Genomic DNA, 26,953 nt, shown 5'->3' on the forward strand with positions numbered 1-26,953 from the left:
CCTTCAGGTCCAGGTTTGCCTGTAGCATGTGGGGTGGGGCCATCATGTGTCACAGTCTTGCCCACTATATTCACACACACAACTATGCCAGTGTACTTCTGTAGGGTGATCCATCCCCTTCCCGAAAGGAATCCCAAGATTCCTCCACTATAAGATTGCCCATATTCTTCAACTCCAGCTTCAAGGAAATCAATAGCTCACATTTTAGTACAAACACCCCAGTGGCAGCACATGGCACGCTGTCACTGTGGGCATAGGTGCTTTATTGGAAGGGGGACAAGGATGGGAAGAGTCCTGGCTACCCTGACAGTGGGATGTGCAGGGTCTCTGGTCACTGAGGCAAGGTCCAAATGGGAAGACACCTGTCAAATCAGTCATGGGAGTGCCACACAGGCCTGGCTGTAGGCCCAGGAACCATACAGACAGCTGGGGCAGGTCCCCTGCACATTCATCATGAACTATACAAGATGAGGCTGTACATGAGTTAATTACAAAAGTCATTATTTACAAAAATCTGTACACACATTTGAAAAACTCACAAAATTGTCATCTATGTATCACAAGTTGCTAGACCAAAATATTAAAAATGGGATAAAATTATATGTTTCTCTTCTCAATTCTTTTCAAAAGGATTACTATTTTAAAGCACATATATGCTACTTCCCATTAGCAAGACCCATGTAAGAAACCAAGCAGCCTAGTGTTCCTTGAGCCTCTAGGCCTTAAACCAAGTAGCCAGGCCAGGCCAGGCCAGTGCCCAGAACTAGGGCAAGGAGCTGGCCCACAGTGCATAACAGAATGCTGTAATGTAACAAAAGGAGGAAGGTGTCTTTGGCTAACACTTTGGCATTAAATAAAAGAGGCAAACAAGATGGAGACATGCAGCCCTGTCAGCCAGGTTGGACCAAGAGACACAGGTGACCTTAAAGGCTGGCTCCCAGAGCAGCAGTGGGAACCAGGCCTGGTACATACCTGGTAGGAAATGATTTCAACCACTTAGGTATGCCACCTGGGCACGGCAAGGAGCACTCACAGGAGAAGCAGGGAAAGGCAGTGGGCCACACCAGCCACAGCCAGCTCATCAAGTCACTAAAGTGGATGGAGTGCAAATATTGCAACCAAGTACTACCGACACGCTACCTGCTCTGCTCACCTTAGGGGCCACGTGGCAATGTTGGGCCAAAAGCAGGACCCTGTTCTCATCCTGGGAATATTTTCTTAGCTAGAGAAAGAGTCCTGTCTTCCCTATGCGAGCAGGGCAGGGGCTGCCGTGCCCTTTATTACACGTTAGTTAAGAGAGCCCTCATCATGGCTCTAAGTTTGTGCTTTTTTTGCACACTGTGTTCTCTCCTGGCAACAGCAGGCTTAGGACAGAGTATCTGGGTCCTCCGTCCCAAGGCAGAGGACTCAGCCCAAATCCTACTTCCAAACCCTTCTGAGTCCTAGGGCCGTTCAACACTGCCAAGGTGCCCAAGCAAACACACAGGGTGGCACAGAGACCCACTGAGCTGGATGTGATGCACAGTTCCATGGACAGGGAAAACAGTGATGTCCTTAGGGCAGCTCTGCTGTTCTCAGGTGGGCACCAGGCCTAGGGGGGCCATACAGGGTCACTGAGGCAATGTGGTTGTTCTGCATGACCTGGTGTAAGAAGAGAACAGCAGGTCACAAGGGAAGGACTGGGTGGGCTAGAGGGTGCACACACAGCGCACTTCACACAGGCCCGGGCCCTGCATTTCCTCAATCACCAACTTTCTGTCAGTGGGGTTTACTTCTGCTCAAGGACTGCCTGTTCTTCACAGGACACATGGCTTTTATAAACCCGAGTATCATATCTAGTCTCTACAACTGCGAAAGCCTGCTGAAGTATGGCATCCAGATTATGGGGGTGGGGTGGGGGCTCCCAAGGCTTCTTTCAAACCAGTGGGGTGCCCAAGGCCTCTCATCCACGTGGGGCTCAAGGATCAGCACACCCAAGTGTGGCCACACTTGCCATGAGGTGCCCGCTCCCTGCTGCACTGCTTACTGATAAATAAGGCATCATTGATAGGCTCATCCTGTTGGATAATACTTCTTCAGGTTTGGTGACCCCAGATTGCCCCAGCCTATTTTTTTTTTCTTTTTTGACATTATTAATTTAGCCTGTGGCAAGGGGCATGCACTTCCCACAGTGTACATGTAGAGGTCAGAGAACAACTTTCAGGACACTGTTCTCTTACCATGTGGGTACCAGGAATTGAACTCAGGTCCTTAGGCCTGGCAGTGAGCACCTTTACCTGCTGAGCTACACCTCTCTGGTTCCCTAATCATCATGTCTGAGCTTCAGACAGCAGAGATGAGAAAAGATTCATCTGTCCAGCATGGCTGTTATGTTAACCCACCTACAATTCTCCTCAATCACTTGCTTGGCCTTGCTACAATGACAAAGCCCTCAGCAGCTTATTTGGCCTCTAGGACTCACCTCAAAGATCATCCGCTGAAGACCAAAGCAGAATGTGGAGCCAAATGGATTGGTGTTATTTGGGGACGAGGACCTGAAGCCAGAGAATCCAGAATTAGAGAAACAAAGGTCAAGCAGCAGAAGGTCCGGTTCCTTCTGGGATGTGGGTCACAGGCCAGTGGGCTCTCATGACCAAGTGAGTCTGTGGAATACAGAGGCCCTCAAGGTCAAGTGGTAAGACGTGGCTTCTTTAAACTCTTGAGTCAAAGATCAAAATAAGCTGCTGTGCAGGTTAGTTTTTCTCAACATGAACTGGATTCACCTGGGAAGAGGATACCCTTGTTGAGGAATTGCTTCATCAGACTGGCATGATGGTATGTCTGTGGGGTATTTTTAGTGACTGATGTAGGAGAGCCCAGCCCACTATGTATGGTGCTACTCTTGGGCAGGGGGTGCTGAGCTGTGTAAGAGAGCAAGCTGTAGCTGAGCATGGCAGTGAGGGTCTTTAATCACACCCAGAGGGCAGGAGCAGGTGGATCTCTGAGTTCAAGGCCAGCCAGGCTTACATAGAAAGAGATCCTCTTTAACCATTCCTGAAGAAAGCTGAGCACACCAGGGAAAGTCAGCCAGTACGTGGCTTTCCTCCATGGTTCCTGCCCCAACGATAGATTTTAATCAGACTGGGCAAACCAAATAAATCCTTTCTCCCCACAGCAACAGAGGTCAAACTAGGACAGTTACTACAGAACTGAATGGGATGGAAATGTCAGGAAGTCCCTTCGAGTGAGAGGGAGCGTCATCATGGCAGCAAAAGGTTAGATCTTATAGCAGGTGGCAGATCTGATGGGAAAGGAAAGCTGAAGACAGGGAGTCAGACAACTGCTTATTCTGAATAAGGGTCACGTGAGAGGAACCCTAGAGATAGGCAGAGGACAGGGAGATGTACCAAGGCAACCTTTCACAGTAAACATGAAGAACAGCTCATCTAATCCTAACATGCATGACACGTTACGGAGTATATTTTAGCAACACCACCTGGAGCTGGAATCTAGCCCAGGGCTGGCACATGCTAGGCAAATATACTATACTGAGCTGTATCGCTAGTCCAGAAACGTATGTAGCTTGTACATTAGCCACTGAGCAGATGCAGCAACCTCCCACTTACCTGTGCAAGACAACAGGCTTCTCCACAGGATGGCCCAGAAGCTCCTGGATGCTGTCCCACTGCAAAAGGGATAGGGGCAGCGGGGGTCAGCAAGGACCCAGACACAGCTGATTAATGCACTGCCCAGAGAACATGGCCCTAGACATGCACACCTCCTTCTTAGACTACCAGACAGGAAGATAAGAGCTTACCTTGCTGTAGGTTGTGCATATTTCAGTCTGACCACCTGCATTTTCTGGAAAGAGAAGATGGTGCAGGCTGGGTTGAGCTGGCCTGTAGGTCCAGCCACAGGCAGAATCCAGACTAGCCATGCTTTGTGCTATGGCTGGAGTACACAGGGAGCAAAGGCAGGTTGTTTGGAAGAACGTAGAAAGGCAACGGGAGGCCAGTCTTGGTGTGAGCTACACTAGTTGGCCATGGGCACAAAGGATGTGTAAGGCACACTGGGTGATAATCAACAGACAGGAAACTCCTCTGTCCACTAGCCAATAGTGCCAGTCACAGGAGAACAAAGGATCATCCCAGAGGAGATAAGGCTCTATGGAGAAGACAGTGAGCAAGGACACTGCCAGCCCAAGCACTACACTTGGCTGGCTTCTCCTCTTTCTTCCTTTCTTTCTTTTTCTTCCTTCCTTCCTTTCTTATTATTATATGTAAGTACACTGTAGCTGTCTTCAGACACCCCAGAAGAGGGAGTCAAATCTCATTAAGGATGGTTGTGAGCCATCATGTGGTTTCTGGGATTTGAACTCAGGACCTTCGGAACAGTCAGTGCTCTTAACCGCTGAGCCATCTCACCAGCCCTCCCTCCCTCCCTTCCTGACTTATTTATTTATTTATTATATGTAAGTACACTGTAGCTGTCTTCAGACACCCCAGAAGAGAGCATCAGTTCTCATTACGGATGGTTGTGAGCCACCATGTGGTTGCTTGGATTTGAACTCATGACCTTCAGAAGAGCAGTCGGCTCTCTTAACCGCTGAGTCATCTCTACAGCCTCCTTTTACTTTCTTCATACAGGCAGGTAACTGCATGTTCCTTTAACCTGAGGGGACTCTCAACTCACCTTTCTTTATGGCTAGTGGGATCTTGAACTCACAGCGGTGGTAACTAGAAAGAAGATAGACAAAGATAAAACCTGTTTCTCGGGAGGCCTAACCACTCTTACATCTCTACTCAGCATCCCAGAAAGGCAGAACCCTATGTTACCTGCCCAAAGTCCTGGCTCAGGATCTTTGACAACATTCATTGGGGGAAAGGCCCAACTCAGACACTGAAGCCCAACAGAAAAGTACATGGCTTTCAGGTCTAAAAAGACTACTAACTATAGCTATAAGCGATAAAAGCTTCTGGTCGGACACAGAGACTCATACTTGTAATCCCAGAAGGAGGAGGCTGAGAGATGAGGATTGTTTTGAGTTTGAGGCCAGCCTAGGTTACACAGCACGCACCAGACCAGAGGACCCTGCCTATAAATGCTAACAGTTTCTGACTGTATGTTCTATTTGCAAACAGTACACACAGATGTACTGGGAAGGGGCACAGAAGGCACTTAGCATCCATTTATTTCCCACAAGCCAGAAGTGTCAGGTAGAAGCCGTGAGTGCCTTGAGTGCCGACAGCCCACTTGAGGCACTGGGTTCAACGGCCAGCACCACATTCAGCCACAAGTTCTGTTCCTCTTGCTCACCTAAGGTATACTCACATGTTAAAATTATAATGCCCAGGGTAATTGGTATGCAGGACAAACTTCTTCACTTTGTGTGTATTTGCATCAAACAGGATGTCCTGACAAAGGAAACAAGATGTTCAAGTATGAAAAGTCAGCAAGGCAGGTCAGGGGCCTTTCCAAGAGAATTCCAACTTGGAGCATTCAATCATGAGAACACTAGGAACTTCCTTCACATATTTAGAGGCCTGAACCAGGCATCTTTGGTGGAGGGGGCCTGGCAGGAACTGGGGTTCTAGTTCCACTGCTTGGCAACTTGAACAGCCAAGGAAGGGAAATCTTATTTTTCCAATGGGACCTAGCATTTTTTTTTTTTTTTTTAGCCAAATGCAGATTCCGGCTCAAAGACACCAAGACTCAGGGCAGTTTACTCTGGAAAAGTTCAGATACCCACCTACGGAAACACTATAACCAAGTGGATCCCAGCTTCTATAAAAATTGACAAGTAATGGAATTGCCATTCAACATAACCATTTATCAGAATTGAAACCTGAATTCCATGCCATCTGCTAATCACTTCCTCTTGTAACTACTAACTTTCCTAGGCACTGAGGGTAATTTCTTGCTCTGTCTCTTTACCAACAGAATGCAACCTAAGCTAGCCATTGTCACCACCTTCCTCACTGGTCCTTGAACTCTGACTCTCTCAGTCCCATTCCTTCCTGTTGCCCGCCATCCTACCCTCAGAAGTCTGTCCTCACAGAGCTCCCTACAGATTCCTGGCTTGTGTTTGGCCTTTTTCATGTAGGTTAAGCAGCCTTTTTCTCTCCCTCTCTATAATCTACTTTTCTGCCTTTAGACTTCAGAACATTGAAAGCTCAAAGCTACTTGAGGATTCATGGTCCAGTTGGGTATAGTAACACATGCCTGTAGTCACAGACATGAGATGATTGTAAGTCTGAGTCTAGCTTTGGCTACACAACAAGACCCTGTCTCAAACCAAAGTTAAAAAACAAAACAATGATGACCGATGGCACATGCCAACTTTGCCCTGAAATGTTCCATCTGGCACATTTATACAAGCATCCTATCTACCAGCCAGACTGTCTCCTCCGATGGCAGCCACCAACTCCATCTAGTGCCTCACTCAGGTCCAGAATATACAGCTGCATTAACATGTCTGGGGTAGTCCTCTAAAAATACAAAGGCACACGCTTAGTGCCCGGGCTTTCCAGTCTCTCTTTTTTTGTTACTCCAAAGAGTGTCTTATGTACTACCGGATAGTTCCTCAAACAGTTTAATGTGGTCTGTCCACAGTCCCCATATGTGACAAGATGTACCAGGAAAGCCAGTATCGCAGCATTCCTCCAGTCTTGACTACAGTGGGATACCAGAACCCATGAAAAATAGACCCGGCACAAGCAAAAAAAGACAAAAGTTCTTGATTCCCGGGAGGCGCGGTCACACAGGCACCTGACAGTGCCCTGCCTATGCCAACAGCAGTGAGACCCGTTAAGGCGCCATACTCACCACGCCGAGAGTAAAGTAGTTAAAGAAGTAGTCGTTGCACTTGGATGGGACTTGCTTATGAGGGGAAGGAGAGTGGATTTTCATCTGTCGGGGGAAATAACACGTTAAAATCCCTTTAAAATAGTCTCTAGCTAAACTGCACACTGTGGTCCTTATGTAACACTAAGCTGTTGGATAAGTGAGGCTGAGGAGCCAGATCTGCTAGTGTGGACACATCTCCAAGTGACAGAGATGGTGCCATTACACCAGAGGGCCCGAGGGAAGCTTTTCCGTCATGGAGAACAGACTATGCAGGAGCAGACCTTATCTATGCGGGCTCAAGTGCTGGGAACAGAGACTATTCACACTCTGAGCATCTTTCCCTACCTTGTCTTCAGATTTATAGAAGACTTTGTGTGGAGAGCCAAGCATGCTAAGAACATCTTGGCAAGAATCACCAAAATATACAGCACGCTCAAATACTCTCATTTTGGCATCTGCTAACACTCCAGGTCCACAACCTGCAGACAAGGGAAAAGAAGGTTCTGGTAAGAGCTGGAGGCACTGAAACCCAAAGGGCTCCAAAAAGCTGACAACTACCTCCTGACTGATCAGATCGAGCCAAAGGGCAAGACTACTAAAGTGTAAGTACCTGATTAACAGGGTAATTAAGCAAGACTTTGAAAAATCACTATTTTAAAATTGTGCCAGGGATCCTAGAGGATTATCTTATTTAACAATCCTTAAGTATTTATTTTCTTTTTTATCTTTAATATGCATTTCTTTTTGGGCCTGCTGTTGCACACCTTCGATCCCAGCCCTCAGAAGGGTTTCTCTGTATAGCCTTAGCTGTCCTGGAACTCAGGGATCTGTCCGGGCTGGCCTTGAACTCAGGGATCTGTCCACCAAGTGCTAGAACTAAAGGCATATGCCACCAGGCCCAGCCTTTTCCTTTGCTTTTGAGACAAGATCTCACATAACCCCAGGTGGCCTCAAATTTGCAAAGGAGTCAAGGATGACCTTGAAATCCTGATCCTCGTGCCTCTGCTCTCAGTGCTGAGGTTATACAGGCAGTGTGACACATGCTCAGGTTACCTAGTGGTTCTTCATTACCTACCATGGGCTACAACACTGTGCTGGTTGTTGAGGAAACTCTGGAGAGTAGAACTGCCTATTTCTCCCAGAAAGGTCTACTGTTAGAATTTACATAGATATAGTATAAACAGAGGCAGCTGTGGGCATTACAAATGTGAATAAAAAGCCTCAGACTTGTGGTCCTTCTGCCCCAGCCTCCAGAGTGCTAGATTTAAAGGCTATGTAGTACCACACCGTGACAACATCAATTGTACCCTCAAGACCACTTTTCCAGAAGAGTCACAATGACATATGTGTTGGTTCACTTCTTAACCCTACAGAAGTCTGACAGCATCTCCAACCCAGGGAGTAAGAGTGTTATCATTTGCACCGGGTGTGGTGGCGCACACCTTTAATCCCAGCACTTGGGAGGCAGAGGCAGGTGGATTTCTGAGTTCGAGGCCAGCCTGGTCTACAGAGTGAGTTCCAGGACAGCCAGGACTACACAGAGAAACCCTTGAAAAACCAAAAAAAAAAAAAAAAAAAAACCCAAACCAAACCAAACCAAAAAACAAAAGCATTCTGCTGTGCAAGAGTTTCCTGTTTGGTGCAATGATATAGCCATACATGGAGAAGTGCTTGCAGCTTAAGCAGCAGGCACAGAAGCAGTAAAAGCTCCACATTCCGGGTGTGGGAAGCATGGGCAATTAATATTTTACCCAAAAATTTAAAAGTAGCCAAAAGTCAGAGAAAAGCCTCCGTTTCTAGTGTCATGTTAACAAGATACCACTTTTCTCTTCACAGGGCATTACATCTGTCCAAACCTTTATCATGTCTAACAATCAGCTTGCTATATTTGAACAACACCAGAGAACCCAAATCTGAAATAAGTAGGCAGTGAGTTCTCCAACTAACTCAATTCTATTCTCAGTACACCAACTCTTTGTGAGATAAGGGTCTCTCTATGCAGGGCAGGCTGTCCTCCAGACTCACTCTTGGATCCAAGCCTCCCAGGGGCTAGACTTACATGGCTATAGTTTAATAACATTTGTTTTCTGCTATGTCTGCTGTTCTAAGTCATGTTGGGTAAGTATTGTCTCTTCCCTTGCAGAATTCTGTTAAATATCTCTCAATCCTATTCCATCTGATGCTTTCTGTACTGGTCAAAAATACAGAGCAAAACCCTTTGTGAGAGACAGACAGATTCAGAGACATACAACAGACACAGGAGAAGCAGTGGAGATCACTCTTCGTTAAGTTAATCTAAGAAGTCTGAAGTCTTTTTCCTCCACTAACAGTTTTAGCAGTGAGAAGTGTTAGAAGTGAACCACATAGGCAGGCAGCACTGGCTGAAATCTCTACACTCACTGGTTCTTCCTGCCACCCGATCACTACTGCTCTAGATGGAGACCCTGCTATTTCAGGGATGATCCTCCTGAGAAGAGAGACAGCACAGCCCTGACTTTGATTCAAACAGCAGCTCAAGCGTACTATTCCTTTACACAGCTGTGCTGTCACCCACACCACATTTTGGAGTGCTGATCCAGAAGTTGTAAGCTACTTGCTTTGCAGTTAATTTGAGGCAGGATCTTAAAATGAAGTCCAAGCTAGTCTCGAAGTCATGGTGAGCCTTTTGCCCAACTCTTTTAAGAGCTGGAATTACAGACTTGAGCCACCACACCCAGAAACTGATACAGGATCCTAGTGGGTGAAAATATACCCAGGTTGGACCCTGAGCTCCAAGATGGCATGGTCCCTGCAGCCTGCACACACCCAGGAACAATCTGGAAACGTCTCTGCAGGGCTTCTAGTGCTGCTGCTGTTTATTCAGACTTGCTAAAAAGACAAGTGGAGGCATTCTCTTAGAACCCGAGATTACTCAGGAGGAGGAAATGGGAGGATGAGTTCCAGTTCCTGCACAGTCTCAACTACGTTATAAGACTCTGTCTCTGGGGGCTGGAGAGATGGCTCATCGGTTAAGAGCACTGTCTGCTCTTTCACAGGTCATGAGTTCAATTCCCAGCAACCACTCGGTGGTACACGACCATCCATAATGGGATTTGACAGCAACAGTGGATGCACATACATAAAATTAAACAAACAAACAAACAACAAAAAAGACTGTGTCTCTCAAAACCAAACCAAACCAAACCCCAAAACACACTTAGTGGAGATCAAGCTGAGAAGCTGGAGAGAGCACTGGTAGTTAATGCTGGTTTGGTAGTTAAGTTTGAACTCCCATTACCCACAAGATGCATGCCTTTTATCCCAAGTACTCTGGAGACAGAGAGAGGCAGATGGATCTCTGAGTTTGAGGTCAGCCTAGTTAACAGAGCTAGTTCCAGAACAGCTGGTGCTGCATAGAGAAATCCTATCTAAAAAGAAAGCCAGACAATAGATACTCATGCCTTTATCCAGCATTTGTTAGCTGACCGAGAACTTGCCGGCCACACAGCCTAGCTCAAGTTGCCACAGGCCTCTGTCCTGAAGCAGTTCCAAGGAGAGAGGACATGCAATGTTCTGCTCTGGCCTCTGAGGCCACAGCTTAGGGTATACCATCAGTATTCAAAGGCATGCACCACAAACAAAGGTAAAACTATGTTTTGTCTCCTTGATTAAATTAAAGCTGCATCAAACTGTTATTTAATAAAATAAGTAACCATATTGCTTGTTTTCTATTAAAACTTGTTCGTTGAATCTGAACTTGGTTTTTTTTTTTTTGAGACAGGGTTTGTTGGGGGTTGGTCTGACGCTACTATGTATTCAAATATTAAATACTGGCCCCCCAGATCTGGCTGCAGTCCTGACAAACAGATTCTCATGCACACCAAATGATGCTGTATAAACTTTGCTCACCATCTTTTCTGACTGGCTTTATTAAAGTGGCTACAGCCAATACTAGGTAGGCTGGGTTTCAGCTATTGATCACAAAGAGAGGAAGGAGAGAAGAAGAGAAAAAGAAGGAAAGACCAAGGGGTCTCCATTAGATGGGATGGAGTAGACGTGGCTGAGGGAAGTGCACCCTGAGGACAGACTGCCCAGAACAGCTGAGGCTACACTCAAACAGCAAGTAACTTGGGGAGCACAGCTAGGAAATAAATAGCCAGTCTAGTCTAGAAAGTGGTGAGGGTAATTGGTCAGTAATTGTGCTAAAGCTGATTAAATAAATCAGTGGGACTCGGTCTTGATTATTGGGGGGCTGGCCAGGTCATACTAAGAACAAAGAGTTATTGATAGAATTCATAGCAATGAGGGTTTCTCTGTGTAGCCCTGGCTATTCTGGAACTTGCTGTGTAGACCAAGTCCACCTATCTCCATGGGAATTAAAGACATGTGCCACCGCCTCCTGACCAAATCTGAACCAGTTTCTGGGAGGTTGAGATCTCACAATTAGAATTAGTGTCTATACAAGGAAACCCCTGAGATTTTATGGGCCCTTTCCAACACAGGAATGTAACAATGAACATGTCTACAAATCAGGAATGAGCACTCAGCACATACTTCAAGTAGCAGAAGAGTCTTTACACCGATAAGATATAATGGAGAACCTACCTGCAGCAAGCAAGCGAAGCCGCAACCCTGAGGGTCCAGTTCCATCTCGAAGAACATCTACACTTTCAGCATATACATTCCCCAGGAAACAGCTCAGGGGCATCACAGGAGCCCTGGAGAAGGCACAGAATGAACAAGGCATGGGCCCCTGTTTCAGAAAGGCCATGGGCCTAGTACAAAGCTCATGTTCCTCACACTCACTTGGTATCTTGGAGGCTGTTTCCACTATAGATGTACATTCGTTTTACAGTTGCTCCATGGGGTATCTGAAGAGAAGCTAGACCATGGGCAAAATTGGGCTGCAAACAAGGCAAGAATTTTACTAAGGACATGTAGATCACGTGATGCAGGGTCTAATCCTCATTAAGAACTGGTATGGTCAAAGCACAGGACTGAACTTGGCTCTGAGTCAACTCGGTCACTTGAAAAAAGCAAGTGCATCTTCCATCTTTGAGTTTTGTTGCCTGCCTGCCTTCCTTTTCTTTCTTTTGAGACAGGGTTTACTAATTCAGGCTGGCCTTGAACCGAAGATCCTTCTGCCTCAGTCTCCTAAATGCTGAGATTACATACAAGTGTGTGTCTACTCTGCTTGTGAAACTTTAAAACAACAAGTAACTGAAGATCCAGAGAATGCACTCTTCAAACTGTTTAGGATGCTGCAGTTAGAAAATGGCTGGATATGCTGCTGACAATGTGAGGGCCTTAATGGCCCCCACAGTGCAAAATACCCTCTTCCTAGGAAAGAGTGCTTCCTCTATTCTATCTCTTGGCTGTTAAAGAACTCAAAGAAAGGTGTCCTGCCCACTTCCTTATCCCACATGGACACTGGAAAACCCCACAAGGACACAGAAGTGCTGACCTCATACTTGGGAGCCTCCGTCCACGAGTCTAACTGAAAAGAGAAAGACAGTCCTCGGAAGTTGAGGTGGAAGAGCTGCTCAGTAGAGTTGTACACTGTGGATAAGCAAGAGAGAACGACAGGGTTGACTGGAAGCTGCTTTGCAGTGCAAACCAGCTCTGTAGGCAGCAGTGCTTTTGTCTAGTTTCTGAACTGACCTACTAGGATGAAAACAAGGGTCTGAGGTGCTACACACCCATCCAGGGACCTGAATGAGGAGTGATGGCACCACCCACAGGCTTACAGCTAAGGGCTATCCAGAGGAATCAGATAGACTTGGCTTACCTCCAGGATGGGTTGCGCCAAAAGACTGGTCAATTTGCTCAATGGTAGGAGCGATGGCCTGAGAGTTAAAATGCACTCCACTGAAAAATACAAGTACTTTTTAATATCGGGTTTAACAAGATGGGCTTAGATCATGAGAAAAGGTGGCTGGAAGTTAGTGGCAGAATCCCACTATGTATCTCTGGCTGGCTGTGAGAATACCAGTCCTCCTGTCTTGGCCTGCCAGCTGCTGGGACTGCCAGCATGTGACATTGTATGCAGCATAAGAGTTATTCTTAAAACATTATATACAAATAAAATGACAAGGCATGGTGATCTGCACCTTTAATTAGCACTTGGGAGGTAGATATCAGCGAGTTAAAGGCCAGCCTGGTCTATATATAGAGTTCCAGGATACCCAAAACCATATAGTGAGACTCTGTCTCAAAATAAATAAACAAATAAATTTAAAATCAAATAAACTGTAAATAAGAGGAATTAATTAGGTGAGAAATAGGTCAATTTTGGAAGCCCATATATAATGTGGACTCTCTTGGGCTTCTCAATACAGTACTGACTCTAAATATAAAGACAAATGGACCCAGTGCCACTACAGGCTTTCCCATTCCTAGGCTAGCAAATACTGCCAGAACTGCCCCAGCAAGTGGGTCCTTGTCATGCTCTCAGTAAGGGAGTGTTCCTTACTGGAAGGTACAGTTTTTACTGTTGCAGTAGTGAGGAAGGAACCCAAGGTCCCTCATATGCTGGGCAAGCTCACTACCACTGTGCTGAAGGTACTCCTAACCCCTGAAAGTTTGTTCTAAATATGAGCATAGCACTTTGTCAGTTGGCTCAACTATCTAAAGCTTTTTTTTTTTTTTTTTAAAGATTTATTTATTTATTATATGTAAGTACACTGTAGCTGTCTTCAGACACTCCAGAAGAGGGTGCCAGATCTCGTTACGGATGGTTGTGAGCCACCATGTGGTTGCTGGGATTAGAGCTCTGGACCTTCGGAAGAGCAGTCGGGTGCTCTTACCCACTGAGCCATCTCACCAGCCCTATCTAAAGCTTTGCATAGGCCTTATTCTGTTCTCATTCTGACCTGCAGCTTTGGCTCTGAAATGGGGGTCTCGTTAACACTGGTTTGAGTCAGAACTACCTGGCTGGTTCTATTTCTGTTACTCAGAAACCTGAAAAGATGTGACAAAGAAAGGCTATGCAGGAAAGGGCCATTATGATTCAGGAGACTGTCACAGCATTCCTAGCTCAAGTGGTACTGTGATGGGAGAGCTGAATTAGATTATATATATATGCAACGTGTTAACCACCCAGCATGTTCTTTTTTTTTTTTTAAAGATTTATTTATTTATTATATGTAAGTACACTGTAGCTGTCTTCAGACACACCAGAAGAGGGAGTCAGATCTCATTACAGATGGTTGTGAGCCACCATGTGGTTGCTGGGATTTGAACTCTGGACCTTTGGAAGAGCAGTCGGGTGCTCTTACCCACTGAGCCATCTCACCAGCCCAGCCACCCAGCATGTTCTTAAAGAGGCCTACTTCCTTGAACCTGAGTAGGCTGGGAAGCTGCCTCAGGAAACTATGGCAGTCAGTTAGTTCTACTTCCCGGACTTGGGGAAATGCAATCCTTTAGTACTTTAATGAAGATAAAGCTGGTCTTTTGGTCTTTACTAAGTATAACATATACCAGTAAGGGAGAAACTTACCAATACTTTAACTTTACTTTTGTCAACTCACAAACTTCAATCACCTAAAAAATAAAGGAAATTGTTTAGGTACTGTAATTGTTCAAATTGTTACAACGACAGATATAGTTAAGAGGCTGTGTGAGCTGGGTGGTGGTGGTGCATGCCTTTAATCCCAGCACTCGGGAGGCAGAGGCAGGCGGGTTTCTGAGTTCGAGGCCAGCCTGGTCTACAGAGTGAGTTCCAGGACAGCCAGGACTATACAGAGAAACCCTGTCTCAAAAAAGAAAAAAAAAGAGGCTGTGGCAATAGGATTAAGAGTTCAAGGCCAGCTTGAGCTGAGACCCTATCTCAAATAAAACATACTCCCCAAAAGCAAACTTGGGGATACAGCTTAACAAAAACATGTTTTATATGGTTTCAGTGTCACACCCAGTGCCCCAGACTCCAAAAGACTCTCCCAAAGCACTGCATGTTATCCTCTGTGAAGCCGCGTGAAGAACTGCATCTACAGCCTCGCCCACTCAGGAGGCTGAGGATGGAGGGTCACGTGGGCTGTGAGTCTGATCCTGGCCAGAGCAAACAGTTCAGACTCCATCTCCACATAAACAAGGAACAAAACGGGGAAGAAAAACACAAATCATAACCTCCCTCCATGAATCTTTTTTCTTTTTGAGACGGGGTCTCATTATGTAGCCGGGCTATCCTAGAATTTATTATGTAGCCCAGGCAGACCTCCGACTTGCTCCTGCCTCTGCCTCCCAAGTGCTGGGATTACAAGGTGTATAAAACCATGCCTAGCCACAACTTCCCCATCTTGATAACCATAGATGCTTTGGATCAAGGGCCTTCCATCTAATCCAGTGTTGAAACATATTAGAACACATACCATTCTACAAGACAGTGCCACATCCCAGGAAACATATCCGCCCAGCTTGTATATGCTCAATACAGAAACCTTTTCCTCTTCTGAACCAGACGTTTTTTATTTTTATTTTTTTGGTGAGCGGCTGGGTTTCACCATGTAGCTCTAGATGCCTGGGACTCACAATGTAGACTAGGCTGGCTTTGAACTCAGAGATCTTCCTGCCTCTGTCTCTCAAGTACTAGGATTAAAGGTGTGACTCAGTTCACCAGGCCCTATGCCATATTTGATAATTATAAAAAACAAAAACCAAACCAACTCTCCAAATTAGCTTATTTTATTTACAGTATAAAATGAGAGAGGAGGAGGTCTATTTTTCTAGGAAATAGGTCCTACATTAGGACACAACAAGTGTGAGACTATTAGCTTATGTCCCTAATAAAGGGGATCTAGTTGAACCTGAAGATCCTGAGGGCCCTTGTGAAATTGTCCCTTTAATAGGTTTTGCCTCAGATGAGATGCCAGGAGTCAGAGCAGAGACAGATGAAAGGACACTGAGCACTTAGGCACTACTGGTACCAAACAATAAGCACTACAAAATCCTTGATACTGTGATGTCATGGCTTCACATCCAACAACAACACAGCTGGCTGGGGGCTGGAGGTACCATTTATTATCCTCTAGTCGGGGTGGCACAGGCAGAGGTGGCTCAGTATCTGAGGTTGTGAGCAGCACAGCACTGACACAGAAACTGGGACAACTGGGACACTCACACTCAAAAGTACTGAGGCTCTGACAAGAGACTGTGCCTCCCCTGTCCTCTTTTCCTTTTTTCTTTCTGTAGCCCAGGCTGGCCTTCTAGCCCCAAGGTTAGTCAAGTATGATCTTGAACTTTTGATCATCCTGCCTCTCTCTGCCAGTGCTGGAATTACAGAAGTGTGCTACCACTTCTGGTTCATCTGGTGCCAGGGACTGAACCACAGGCAGACACTCCACCAAGTGAGCTATATTCCCAGCCCTGTCCCTAAGTCCCTAAGTTTTTTTTTTTTTTTTTTTTTTTAAAGAGAACATTAGCTGGGCGTGGTGGCACACGCCTTTAATCCCAGCACTCGGGAAGCAGAGGCAGGCAGATTTCTGAGTTTGAGGCCAGCCTGGTCTACAGAGTGAGTTCCAGGACAGCCAGGGCTACACAGAGGAACCCTGTCTCGAAAAAACAAAACAAAACAAAACAAAAAAAAAGAGAACATTAACACTGGGAGGGGTAAGATGGCTCATAGGGTAAAAGCCTTTGCCATAAAGCCTAAGGACCTGAATCCAACTTACAGGATCTGCATGTGAGAGAACTGACCTCTCTCTACATGTAGATTGTGGCACATATACTTGTATGTGTGCCTCCCTCTCTTTAAATAAGAAAACATGACACTGAATCAAGTTAGAAGCCTCACCGTATTATGATCCCTCCTGCTAGAAAGAACTGCTCTGTCTGCTGAGCCTTTATAGTACCTGAAAGAATCCTTTTTTTCCCAGCCTGTATGAGCTGGTCATACACTGCATTAAGATAGATGGCTCAGTGGTTAAGATGTCTGAGCTCAATTCCCAACAACCACATGGTGGCTCACTACCATCTGTAATGGGAATCCAATGCCGTCTTCTGGTATGTCTGAAGACAGTGACAGTGTACCCACATACATGAAATAAATAAATCTAAAAAAAAAAAAAAACAAAGACACTTAGTGGGCAATGACTTACTCTGTGCAGGGAAGGTAAGTCTACCTCATATGAAACTACTTCAGGGCAGTAAGAGAGGCCATGCAAAGGAACAGGGTAGTTCAGAAGGTGGCCAGGATCCTCTTCAGAATACCTGGGCATGGTAGTACAGCATGCCAAATCGACTGCCATTTCACTGATGTCAGGACCTTATGCTGACAAGACTGTCTGCTTTCAGCCAGAAGCCCTGCTTGTAGAAGATCTGGCATTCTTTATCTGGCAATTACAACTATGGCTGGCCAATGACCTCCCAGAAGGAACTCCTCCAAGAAAATCCTCTCCATGTCCTATTTTTTCTTCTCAGTAGCTTGTGATTAGATGACAGGAGCAACAAGCATGTCAGCATTTGGAAGGACTACTTCATAACCTAAGCAGGAAAACAGTATTGGTGTTCCATTTAACCCCATGACTCTGAGGCATGAGTCTGTCACATGACTAACATGTGCAGTCCAGGCGTTTGAAACAGAGTGTATTAAAAACATCCTGGACTGAACAGGTGCTGGCAAACTGCATGCCAATGCCAATTAAGATACCCTACACATCAACAAGCAGTTCATGTTTCCACAGTGAGGCTAAAGAATCAATTCATTCCTGGTAGTATTAACAACAAACCCTAAGTCCCAGAAGACATTTTCATTTTTCAATCTTCAGGTCATACTGTCTGGCATAAAAATGAAGAAAGACAAGGTTCATAAGCCCGACTAAAGTCATTTGATCCTGCCCTATAGTTAGGCTCCATTCTCAGCATCCTTTAAACAAGACTTGGGGTTACTGCTCCCCCGAATCTATAACACTCTCTTCTTAGCCCCGAGCAAAGGGCCACCAAAGCTCTCTTTCACCATCCCAGCTCAGAGCACTGTTCTACCCACCTTCAGAAAAACGGGTATAGCTTTAGTTCTCTACTGAACCAATCAAGTCTACACCCACTTATAAGTTTCCAAAACACCTCACAATAGCACATGTTAATCAGCTCCAGACAGACTGGACTAACCAGATATGAAACTATAGTTGTCATTTATGGTTACCTTAAGTCTCTGATTGAAAGCATCAAACAGTAGTGTGATCCCGTCCTGAGTCAGGTTAAGGATGAGGTCATGGCTTAGAGGAGACTACAAAACAAAAATAAAACACACTTTGAACAACTGATTTATTTACCAGCAGCTACAGCCTTACAACAAAGCAGCAACACACAGGGAATATGTAAGGCAGTCCTTTCCCCCAACTAACGAAGTTTGGAAGCTTAAAAACAAAACTGGTGGATGAATGCCATGTCTCTCGCTTCTGGCCCGCAGCTCCTGCTTTATAATATTGGCTGAAAAGACCCTTTCCCTGCCGGGCGTGGTGGCTCACGCCTTTAATCCCAGCACTCGGGAGGCAGAGGCAGGCGGATTTCTGAGTTCGAGGCCAGCCTGGTCTACAAAGTGAGTGCCAGGACAGCCAGGGCTACACAGAGAAACCCTGTCTCGAAAAACCAAAAAAAAAAAAAAAAAAAAAAAAGAGCCTTTCCCTTTCAGACTTTAGTACAAATACAAGGGAAGAATAAACAGAATTAAGTGAGTGAACAGGCCCCAGAGCGATATCCACCTTAGTAGTTTACTGCCATTAAACTAGCAAAGAAGTCTACTAGTAGTAAATGTCACTTGAAAAGTCTCAGAATCCAAACTTGGCAAGATACTGGTTATGCACACCAGCTGCACCCACATCTGTACACAGGCTCTTGGTACTATCTATAGTGATGACATGTTTTATTTTGAATATTTTGGGCCAAATTCTTGGAATAAAATACCTTGTAATCTGGTGATACAAAAGACAGAATCCTTTCTCTTGACCATTCCATATCATATGCTTCTTTCTGAAAAGCCCAAGATCCAAGGAGTGACATTTCTATATCTGTCCCTTCTCAGTCCTGTAGGGAGTGGCAGTGTGAACTGACCTTATGACTTAGATCTCTTCAAACTTTCATGATTCTGGTTCCTACCTAGGAATGTCACCTCTTTCCCTCAAGGTCGTTTTGAGGATAAGGATGGTAGGTCAGAATGCACAAGCTCAGGTGTCTGCCTCATCTTCCCCCTTGCAGCCCAATGCAATCACTTCAAAGATTAAATGTTTTAAAGACTAGCAGAGAATTGACTCAGATTGCTGCAAGTTGAAAGGAAAAACACAGCTATCTCAAACTCTATCCTTGAACCCCTCACAAAGATTTTAACTAAAGTAAACAAAGTGAATAGCAGGCGTGGTTTTAAGAGACAAAGACATAAATTAGAAAGCCAGATGCTACCCTGGAAGGCTTTACAGAGAAATTCCTCCCTAAGAACCTCCTAGAATTAGCTTAAATTGCTCCCCTTCCTCACTCACTATCAGGGAGCAGACCCAGGTGTTACCATCAATGCTTGCTTTGGCCTCTAAAGAAAATGAAGGTCACTTGATAATCAGGCTTAAAATTCCAAGGTGTGACTCACACAGACCATGATAAGGTATTTCTCTGGGGTGGGGGTGTTGGGAGGGGGTGGACCTTAGTGGTAGACTTACACAGATAAGGTATTTTTCTGGGGTGGGGGTGTTGGGAGGGGGTGGACCTTAGTGGTAGACTTACACAGATAAGGTATTTTTCTGGGGTGGGGGTGTTGGGAGGGGGTGGACCTTAGTGGTAGAGTACTTTTAGTAGACTTGAGGCCCCAGGTTACATCTCCAGCAAAGAAGAATAAGAAAAGAGTGAAGGAAAGAGGAAAAAGAAAACAGGATGAATTTTTTTTTTTTTTTTTTGCTGGAATAGGAGTAAAATTTATCTTAACTTGGAAGCAAAGAGGAAATACATGGAGGAAAAAAAGGTAAGAGAGAGCAGACCCTCGTTTAAGAAGTACCACATAGAGCTAGTGTAGTGGCATATACCCACGATCCCAGCACTTGGGAAGCTGACACAGGATTACAAGTTGGAGGCCAGTCTGGACTACCTAACTGTGTCTAAGAAACTGTACTACACTGGAGCTCTAATACCATCTTTAGATCCCTGTCAAACACTGCTCAAAGGCCAGAATGGTGGCCTACAACCTTAGCCCCAGCACCTGGAAGGCAGAGGCAGGAAGACAGCGCTTGAGTTTGGCGACAACCTACATAGAGTTTCAGGCCAGCAAGGGCTATACAGTGAGATCCTACCTCAAAAGATTGTTCTAGTAATATATGAATTTAACAGACTAGTCATTAAATCTTCAGTCAGAAGCTACACAACTAAAAAAATAGGAAGAATGTAGAACTAGACTAAAAAACCCATGGTTTTGGTTGGTTATATTATCATCTCTCAATAACCCCAGCACTTGGAAGGTAAGGACAGGAGGCTCAGATGTTCAAGCCCAGCTGGCCCTGGCTACATGAAACCTGGTCTTAAAATTCTAACTATTCTGTCTATTAAATACATTTTTAAATAAAGAAAATACTGGAGAAAATGAACTTAACGTTAGCATTCCTACAAACTCTGGAATGATAAATGATAATCAAGTATTTGGACAAAATGGCTGGAAATCATAAAGCCTATTTTTAAAGCCAGAGTGATAACTGTACAGCACAAGGCTTAAAAGAAAGGCCACTTCCTTATTTTAACAGCCACTTCTTTTCAGGTTAGAGATAAGGGAGAGAGCAAAGAGTTTAAAAAGTCACCATGCATCGTTTAAAAATGAGAACCCACTTTGTCACCACGACTCCAGGAACCCCTGTACGTTCTGGCAAGTTCTGTATTCTGTGGCAGGTAGCACATGAGTATCTAAGCACGGGCTTGGAGACTGAGAGCTCCCCCTTTTAGACTCTTTACAACAGCCAAGGGATAAGGTCAGGACTAATTCAGCCCCTGCTCTACACCAAATGGGGCAGCTTGACAGAAATCTTACCTACTTATAATCTAATTTGCTTCAAGAGTTGAAACTCATTAAGATCCAGCTAGTACTCAAAGAAGTCTCAGCAAAGCCACAGGGACAGACCTTGGCCTCTATAGGCTCTCAAAGCTTTGCAACACAAAGGCTATTTCACAGAAAACTGCAGGCTTCAGAGCTGGAAGGAGAGAAGATGGTCATGGAGAGAATGGTTGTGGAGAGGAATAGGGGTGAGTTAGGCCTACTTCCTGTCAAGTCACATACTCTGCTAGCTGAAACAATTCTGAACAAAGGACAACCAACAAAGCAGAAAAGATACTTTAGGAAATCAGAGGCAGCTTCTGAGGTGATTTCCCATGAAAAGGCCCCCATGTGAAGGGTCAGTAGCTAAGCACAGATTTAAACAAAACAAAACAAAAAAGCAAGGTTTTTTTGTTTTGTTTTGCTTTGTTTTTTTCCTGTCCTTCTAAAACCTGGCAGCACTAGATTATCAAGACGGAAGTTTCCGAACCAAGACAAAGAACAAACCTGACCTAAGATTCCTGTTGAACCACAGCAACTGCCCCAACTATCCTCTCCCTGTATCTTCTAAGTGGAGACAGTCAGCACTCACCTGCTCACTGTAGAGAACCTGGACGTTTCTGATGATGCGACAGTGCTTCTGGAGAATGGCGACTGCCTGCGCCAGAGGCATTCCTGAAATAAAGCAAGGATGCGGTGTGCTTACTCGGTCTATCCAGTTACTGACACATACACGGGGCTAAATCATTAAAGTCAGTCAGTTAGGATAAAGTTAAACAGCAGACACCAAGGGACCACTCAAGATTGTCCAAGGGGAGAAAGTGAACATAGAAAAAGCTTCCTAGAGATAGGACAGCCAAACTGATCCCAAGCAGCCAAAGAGCTAAGATAGGGTTAGCAGATGAGGAAAAGCACACGTTTCATGAGGCTGCACCGGTTCCTGTAACCTAGCAGTCCCATCTCTTCCTCTCTAGCATCTATCTCAGCATCTCAGACCAGAGTTTATCATGGTTTAAAGTCACTAGGCAAAGTGGCACTTGACTGTAAATCTCAATTCTTACAAGGCAAGAGGCAGGAGGATTATGAATTTGGAGCAAGTCTCAAAGACAAAACAAAAGAAAGTTTAAAGTCACATACTGATCAAAATCAACTTTTTATTTTTACAAAGCATTTAGTTTGATTCCTACTTAACACCCATAAGTATCTCTTAAACACTTAGTCTTGAAGGTAATGACCATTACAAGCAGAGTCACATTTGCCTTTGGCTGAAGTGATCCACACAGACGCCTCTAACATCCTAGGGACCCATGGCCATACCAGAAGTTTGTTCTCAGGGCTAGCATTAACAGGGAGAAGCAGAGACAAATTCTACAAAATCTAAGGACAACTCAGGCTCTTGAATGCAGTGGCGACTCGAGCTATTTACTACCCTCTCATTTCCCAGCCCTCCGCTCACAGTATTATCTAGTGGCTTTAGAATACTTACTTCTGGAGCTAAGGGATAGTAGAGTGAGTGACAGACCAAAGGGAAGAAGGGAGACTAAAATATCACCCAGGGCCATAGGGAAGACCATCTGCAGACAAGGGGCTCTAGACTGAGAAAATAAAGTATGCCAAAAGCAACTTTCAGATGAAGACTTAGAAGTGGTGGTTTATCTCATTTAAACAATTCTAGCCCATTCTCATTTGAGCTGTTAAGTCAATTTTAAGAAAGGTTAAGAGCAATCAATCCGAAGACCAGATGTAATTTTCTTTCCTGTGTGCATGTGTGTACATGCACATGTGTTCATGTAAAGGCCAAAGGACAATGGAAGGTTGATTCTGCAGGAGCTGTTCATCTTGTTTTTTTGTTTTTTTTTTTTTTGAGACAGTATCCCCCATTGGCCGAGAGCTCCCCAAGTAGGCTAGGCTGGACAGTAAGCCCCAGGAATGTACCTGCCACTACCTCTCAGGGTGAGATTTCAAGACCATGTTATCACCCCCAGTCTCCTTGTCTGCCTGCCTGCTTTTCTTTACATCCATCCATCCATTTTATGGTTTTGAAATAGGGGTTCTCTGTGTAGCCCTGGCTATACTGGAACTCACTCTATAAACCAGGCTGGCTTCAAACTCCAGGCTGGCTTCAAACTCCGAGATCCACCTCTGCCTCCCAAGTGCAGGGATTAGAGGTGTACACCACTACCACTCACCTATTTTTATATTTTTAAATTTAGCTTTAATGTGAGTTCTGGGGAAAACTCAGATCCTTATGTTTGCTGGACAATCAATTTACCTATACCCTGGGTCCTGACACTTTTTTAGCCTTCTGTAACACAGGGTCTAATGCACAGTACACAAAGCTGCTAAGATTTGGACACGTCATTCAGCTTGCCATTCCTGCAATGGGAGAGCATCTGCACTCCACATGCGCTTCTCTCTCTCTTTAAATTTATTTATTGTTATATGTAAGTACACTTTAGCTGTCTTCAGACACACCAGAAGCGGGCGGTGGTGGCGCACGCCTTTAATCCCAGCACTTGGGAGGCAGAGGCAGGCGGATTTCTGAGTTCGAGGCCAGCCTGGTCTACAAAGTGAGTTCCAGGACAGCCAGGGCTACACAGAGAAACCCTGTCTCAAAAAACCAGACACACCAGAAGAGGATGTCAGATCCCATTACAGATGGTTGTGAGCCACCATGTGGTTGCTGGGATTTTGAACTCAGGACCTTAGGAAGAGTAGTCAGTGCTCTTAACTGCTGAGCCATCTCTCCAGCCCCTGCGCTACTCTCATACAGCCATCTTCCCATACCTCTCTGTAATACCACCCCTTCCTGCTGTTCCTCAATCCTCCTTAGTCTCTGCGGGTTTGAAACAGTTCATTTCTTCTGCTTATCTGTTTTCTGTGTATAAGTAAAGGCAAATAAGAACTAACAGAGTAAAAGTGTTTTGTTTTGTGTTTCTCTTCTCTGTATTCTGGGTCTCTCTTAGTATTTCCAATATCCAGTGAGTGTATCAGACATCAAAAACCTCTAAATTCTTTCTTTCCCTCCCCCTCTAAATTCAGTTTATAAACTGTACTTCCTAATGCAAGTCCACAACAGGCTTTACCTTCTGTCCCATGAACCCAGAGCCTTCACAGTGTCCAGGACAGCTAAAACCAAACAGAATTAGAACAGGTGCCAGGGGCTGGGGGGTGGGGTATCAAGACAGGGTCTCACTGTATCCCTGGCTGTCCTAGAACTCACTATGTAGCCCAGATTGGCCTCAGACTCACAGAGACCCACCTGTCTGCCACCTGCATCCTGGGATTAAAGAGTTAGTTGTGTTGGGGGTGCGGGTAAGGGGGTTGTGCCACCACGCCTGGCTATTATTCTTTTGCCAGCACACCATGCTGTAATTATAAATCCAAACTGATTATGTTTTCCTGCATACATCATCTATCTTTTTTTTTTTTTTTTTTTTGGTTTTTCTAGACAGGGTTTCTCTGCATAGCCCTGGCTGTCCTGGAACTCACTTTGTAGACCAGGCTGGCCTTGAACTCAGAAATCCATCTGCCTCTGCCTCCCGAGTGCTGGGATTAAAGGCATGCGCTACCACTCCCGGCTTTCATCTATCTTTCTGTAGGTTAATACCAACTCTTCTCTGGGCCCCTAGGTTAGGTCAAGTCCCTTCTTTCTTCACAATAGCCCACACAGCTGTTATAATAAAATGAAATATTATAATAACATGCATTATAATAAATGAACTATTTCTATACACCTGCTATACCATTAACCTAAGTTTCTCAGGGGATAAGATCATTTCCTATGAAAATTCCAATATTTGTGATCAGAGACCACAGACATGCATATTATCTTGGATACAGCAAGCCATTGTCTCTGCACAACAAGGCAATGCTGGAGAATGTTTCTCGGGCTGGTGAGATGGCTCAGTGGGTAAGAGCACCCGACTGCTCTTCCGAAGGTCCAGAGTTCAAATCCCAGCGACCACATGGTGGCTCACAACCATCCGTAACGAGTCCTGGCGCCCTCTTCTGGAGTGTCTGAAGACAGCTACAGTGTACTTACATATAGTCAATAAATAAATCTTTAAAAAAAAAAAAAAAAAAAAAAAAAAGAATGTTTCTCAAATGACCCTTTATAACTGCCTTTAGGCTTTCTAAAGATAATATTCAAAAGCAAATCCAAGCCAAGCATAGTGACTCAGATCAGTAATCCCAGTCAGTACCTAGGTACTAAGGCAGGAGGACTGCTTAGAGTTCCAGACTAGTATGGACAAGATTCTGTCTCAGAACTAAAAACAAATCTAGATACTTGCTTTTACATCAATATACTCTGCAAGTCTTATTGAAACCATTATTTCAATTTCAATGTCTTTATTCCACAATGGTCAAAGCATGCGCGGTATTTGCAGAGATTCTGCTTAGGTTTTCTTGTCTCTGTTCCTGGTATTTTCCTGATCTTCCAACATTATACAAAGGCCAGGAAGGCAGCCAAGAGGCTGAACGCAGCTCTCCATTATAATGCTAGGCAGTGATTACATCTGCATTTGCACAGATTACAATAAGAACCCTGGAGCAGATCAGGATGTGTATTCCATTTTTACCTAGACATAAAAAAAAGGTAAGGTGCCGGGTGTGGTGGCACACGCCTTTAATCCCAGCACTCGGGAGGCAGAGGCAGGTGGATTTCTGAGTTCATGGCCAGCCTGGTCTACAGAGTGAGTTCCAGGACAGCCAGAACTACAAAGAGAAACCCTGTCTCGAAACCCCCCCCACCCCCAAAAAAAATGTTAATCAGAAGTCAAACATCATTTGCTTTTCAACCATGCTCTTGGTGCCTCATAAGAGGCTGAACGGAACATTTTCATAGCAGATTAAATTTTGAGAAGTCTACAGGAACAGGCAGTCTAAGTTCTGAGAACCAAGAGCCCTTGATGAAACTGGCTTTTATAATGGGCAAGAAAGAGGCAGGCAGCCACCAAGCCAAGCCCCAGCAATCTACCCAGCTAGGTAATTCCAATATGCTGTCTCTATAGACAGAGTCGTCTACATTCAAGGATAAGCCATAAACAAATGGAGCAGCTGACTCAGTCCAAGAGCTCCCAGTAGAGAGACAGAGGTTGAGGTCCACACAAACAAGCAGCAGGAACACCTTTTCCCAGTCCCTTCACTTAGTGCTGCCACAAAGTAAACACACTGGAGTCACTAAATGCAAACACTCTTGCTCACATACGAAGGCCAACTCTCCCCAAGTGACCAAACTGATTTGTCTACCAAGCCAATGTGTAATTTCCACTTCACTCAATTTCAACTTTTAACTCTGATATCTGGTATTGCGACACCACACGTCAAGAGTACATTTCAAAAGAGAAGAAAACAAGTCGAGAGTTCCTTTTACAAAAGCAAGCTCATCCCCTACCCCACCCTCCATCTGATTGTGAGGCATGAGCTTAGGTTTCCCCACTCCCCTAAAACCAGAGAGAGACAGATCAGAGACCAGAGTGTTGATTAGGTGTGCTACCTAGTTCTTAACTATTAGAGTCAGCAAAATGGGCATAATACTATCGATATTCAGACTTCATGGAGTTGTACTAGAGATAAATTCAAAAGAGCAGGACCTTCCCACTCCACTAAGTATTTGGAGTGTACTGGCTATTACTATTATAGAGGTCCAAAGAAGGACCCTGCTGAGGCATCGCTGATCCTATGATGGGAGGAGCGGGATTCTAAAGCCCCGAGCCGAAAGACTAAAGTGTGAGAAAAGGCGAAGAACCGCGGGCGCAGGGGCATCTGGGGCAGGAACCAGAAGCGGAAGGGACTAGGGAGAATTAAGGGCCAGCCAACAGGATCCCAAAAGGACCCCACACTCACCCAGCGTGAATTCCCATTGCTCGTTCCCCAGAGAGCGTTCAGGCACCACCTCCAGGTCCAGCATTGGGTCGGTTCGCTGGGCCGGGCGGCCTCCCTGCGGCAGCGCAGACAGGACCCGGCCTGAGGAGAGCACGCAGCTGCTGACTGGCCGCTCTCGCCAGCCCGCGGACGTCCGGCTCTCCACTCGGTTCCAGGCGGCGACGGCAGCACGAACACAACAACACACTTCACCTCCCTTCAACCTCCCGGGCAGCAGCCCCGGCAGGAGAGGCTGTAGCAACAGCAGCGCCCAGAGCAACTGCAGCAAAA

The 26,953-nt window shown here is 45.2% G+C and overlaps 1 protein-coding gene across 2 annotated transcripts; it reads right to left on the bottom strand.

The window, feature by feature from the left end:
• Positions 1 to 202: 202 nt before the first annotated feature.
• Positions 203 to 26,953, bottom strand: Phaf1 (phagophore assembly factor 1). Of its 2 annotated transcripts, none has more exons than XM_021170375.3 (16): positions 26,645 to 26,953; positions 21,387 to 21,469; positions 17,939 to 18,022; positions 14,303 to 14,346; positions 12,593 to 12,672; positions 12,269 to 12,363; positions 11,611 to 11,708; positions 11,410 to 11,522; positions 7,171 to 7,304; positions 6,805 to 6,888; positions 5,311 to 5,393; positions 4,672 to 4,715; positions 3,797 to 3,840; positions 3,606 to 3,664; positions 2,462 to 2,534; positions 203 to 1,641 (listed from the first exon to the last, which is right to left on the bottom strand). In XM_021170375.3, the coding sequence occupies exons 1-16, from the start codon at positions 26,706 to 26,708 to the stop codon at positions 1,555 to 1,557; spliced, it is 1,269 nt and encodes a 422-aa protein (XP_021026034.1). In that variant the 5' UTR covers positions 26,709 to 26,953; the 3' UTR covers positions 203 to 1,554. The 2 variants fall into 2 exon arrangements, with proteins under 2 accessions (XP_021026034.1, XP_029336492.1); XM_029480632.2 differs by having other exon boundaries at positions 3,797 to 3,930.

This window comes from Mus caroli, unplaced genomic scaffold (genome assembly GCF_978045245.1).
Source record: "Mus caroli unplaced genomic scaffold, Mus_caroli_1 scaffold_10, whole genome shotgun sequence".
NCBI lineage: Eukaryota > Metazoa > Chordata > Mammalia > Rodentia > Muridae > Mus > Mus caroli.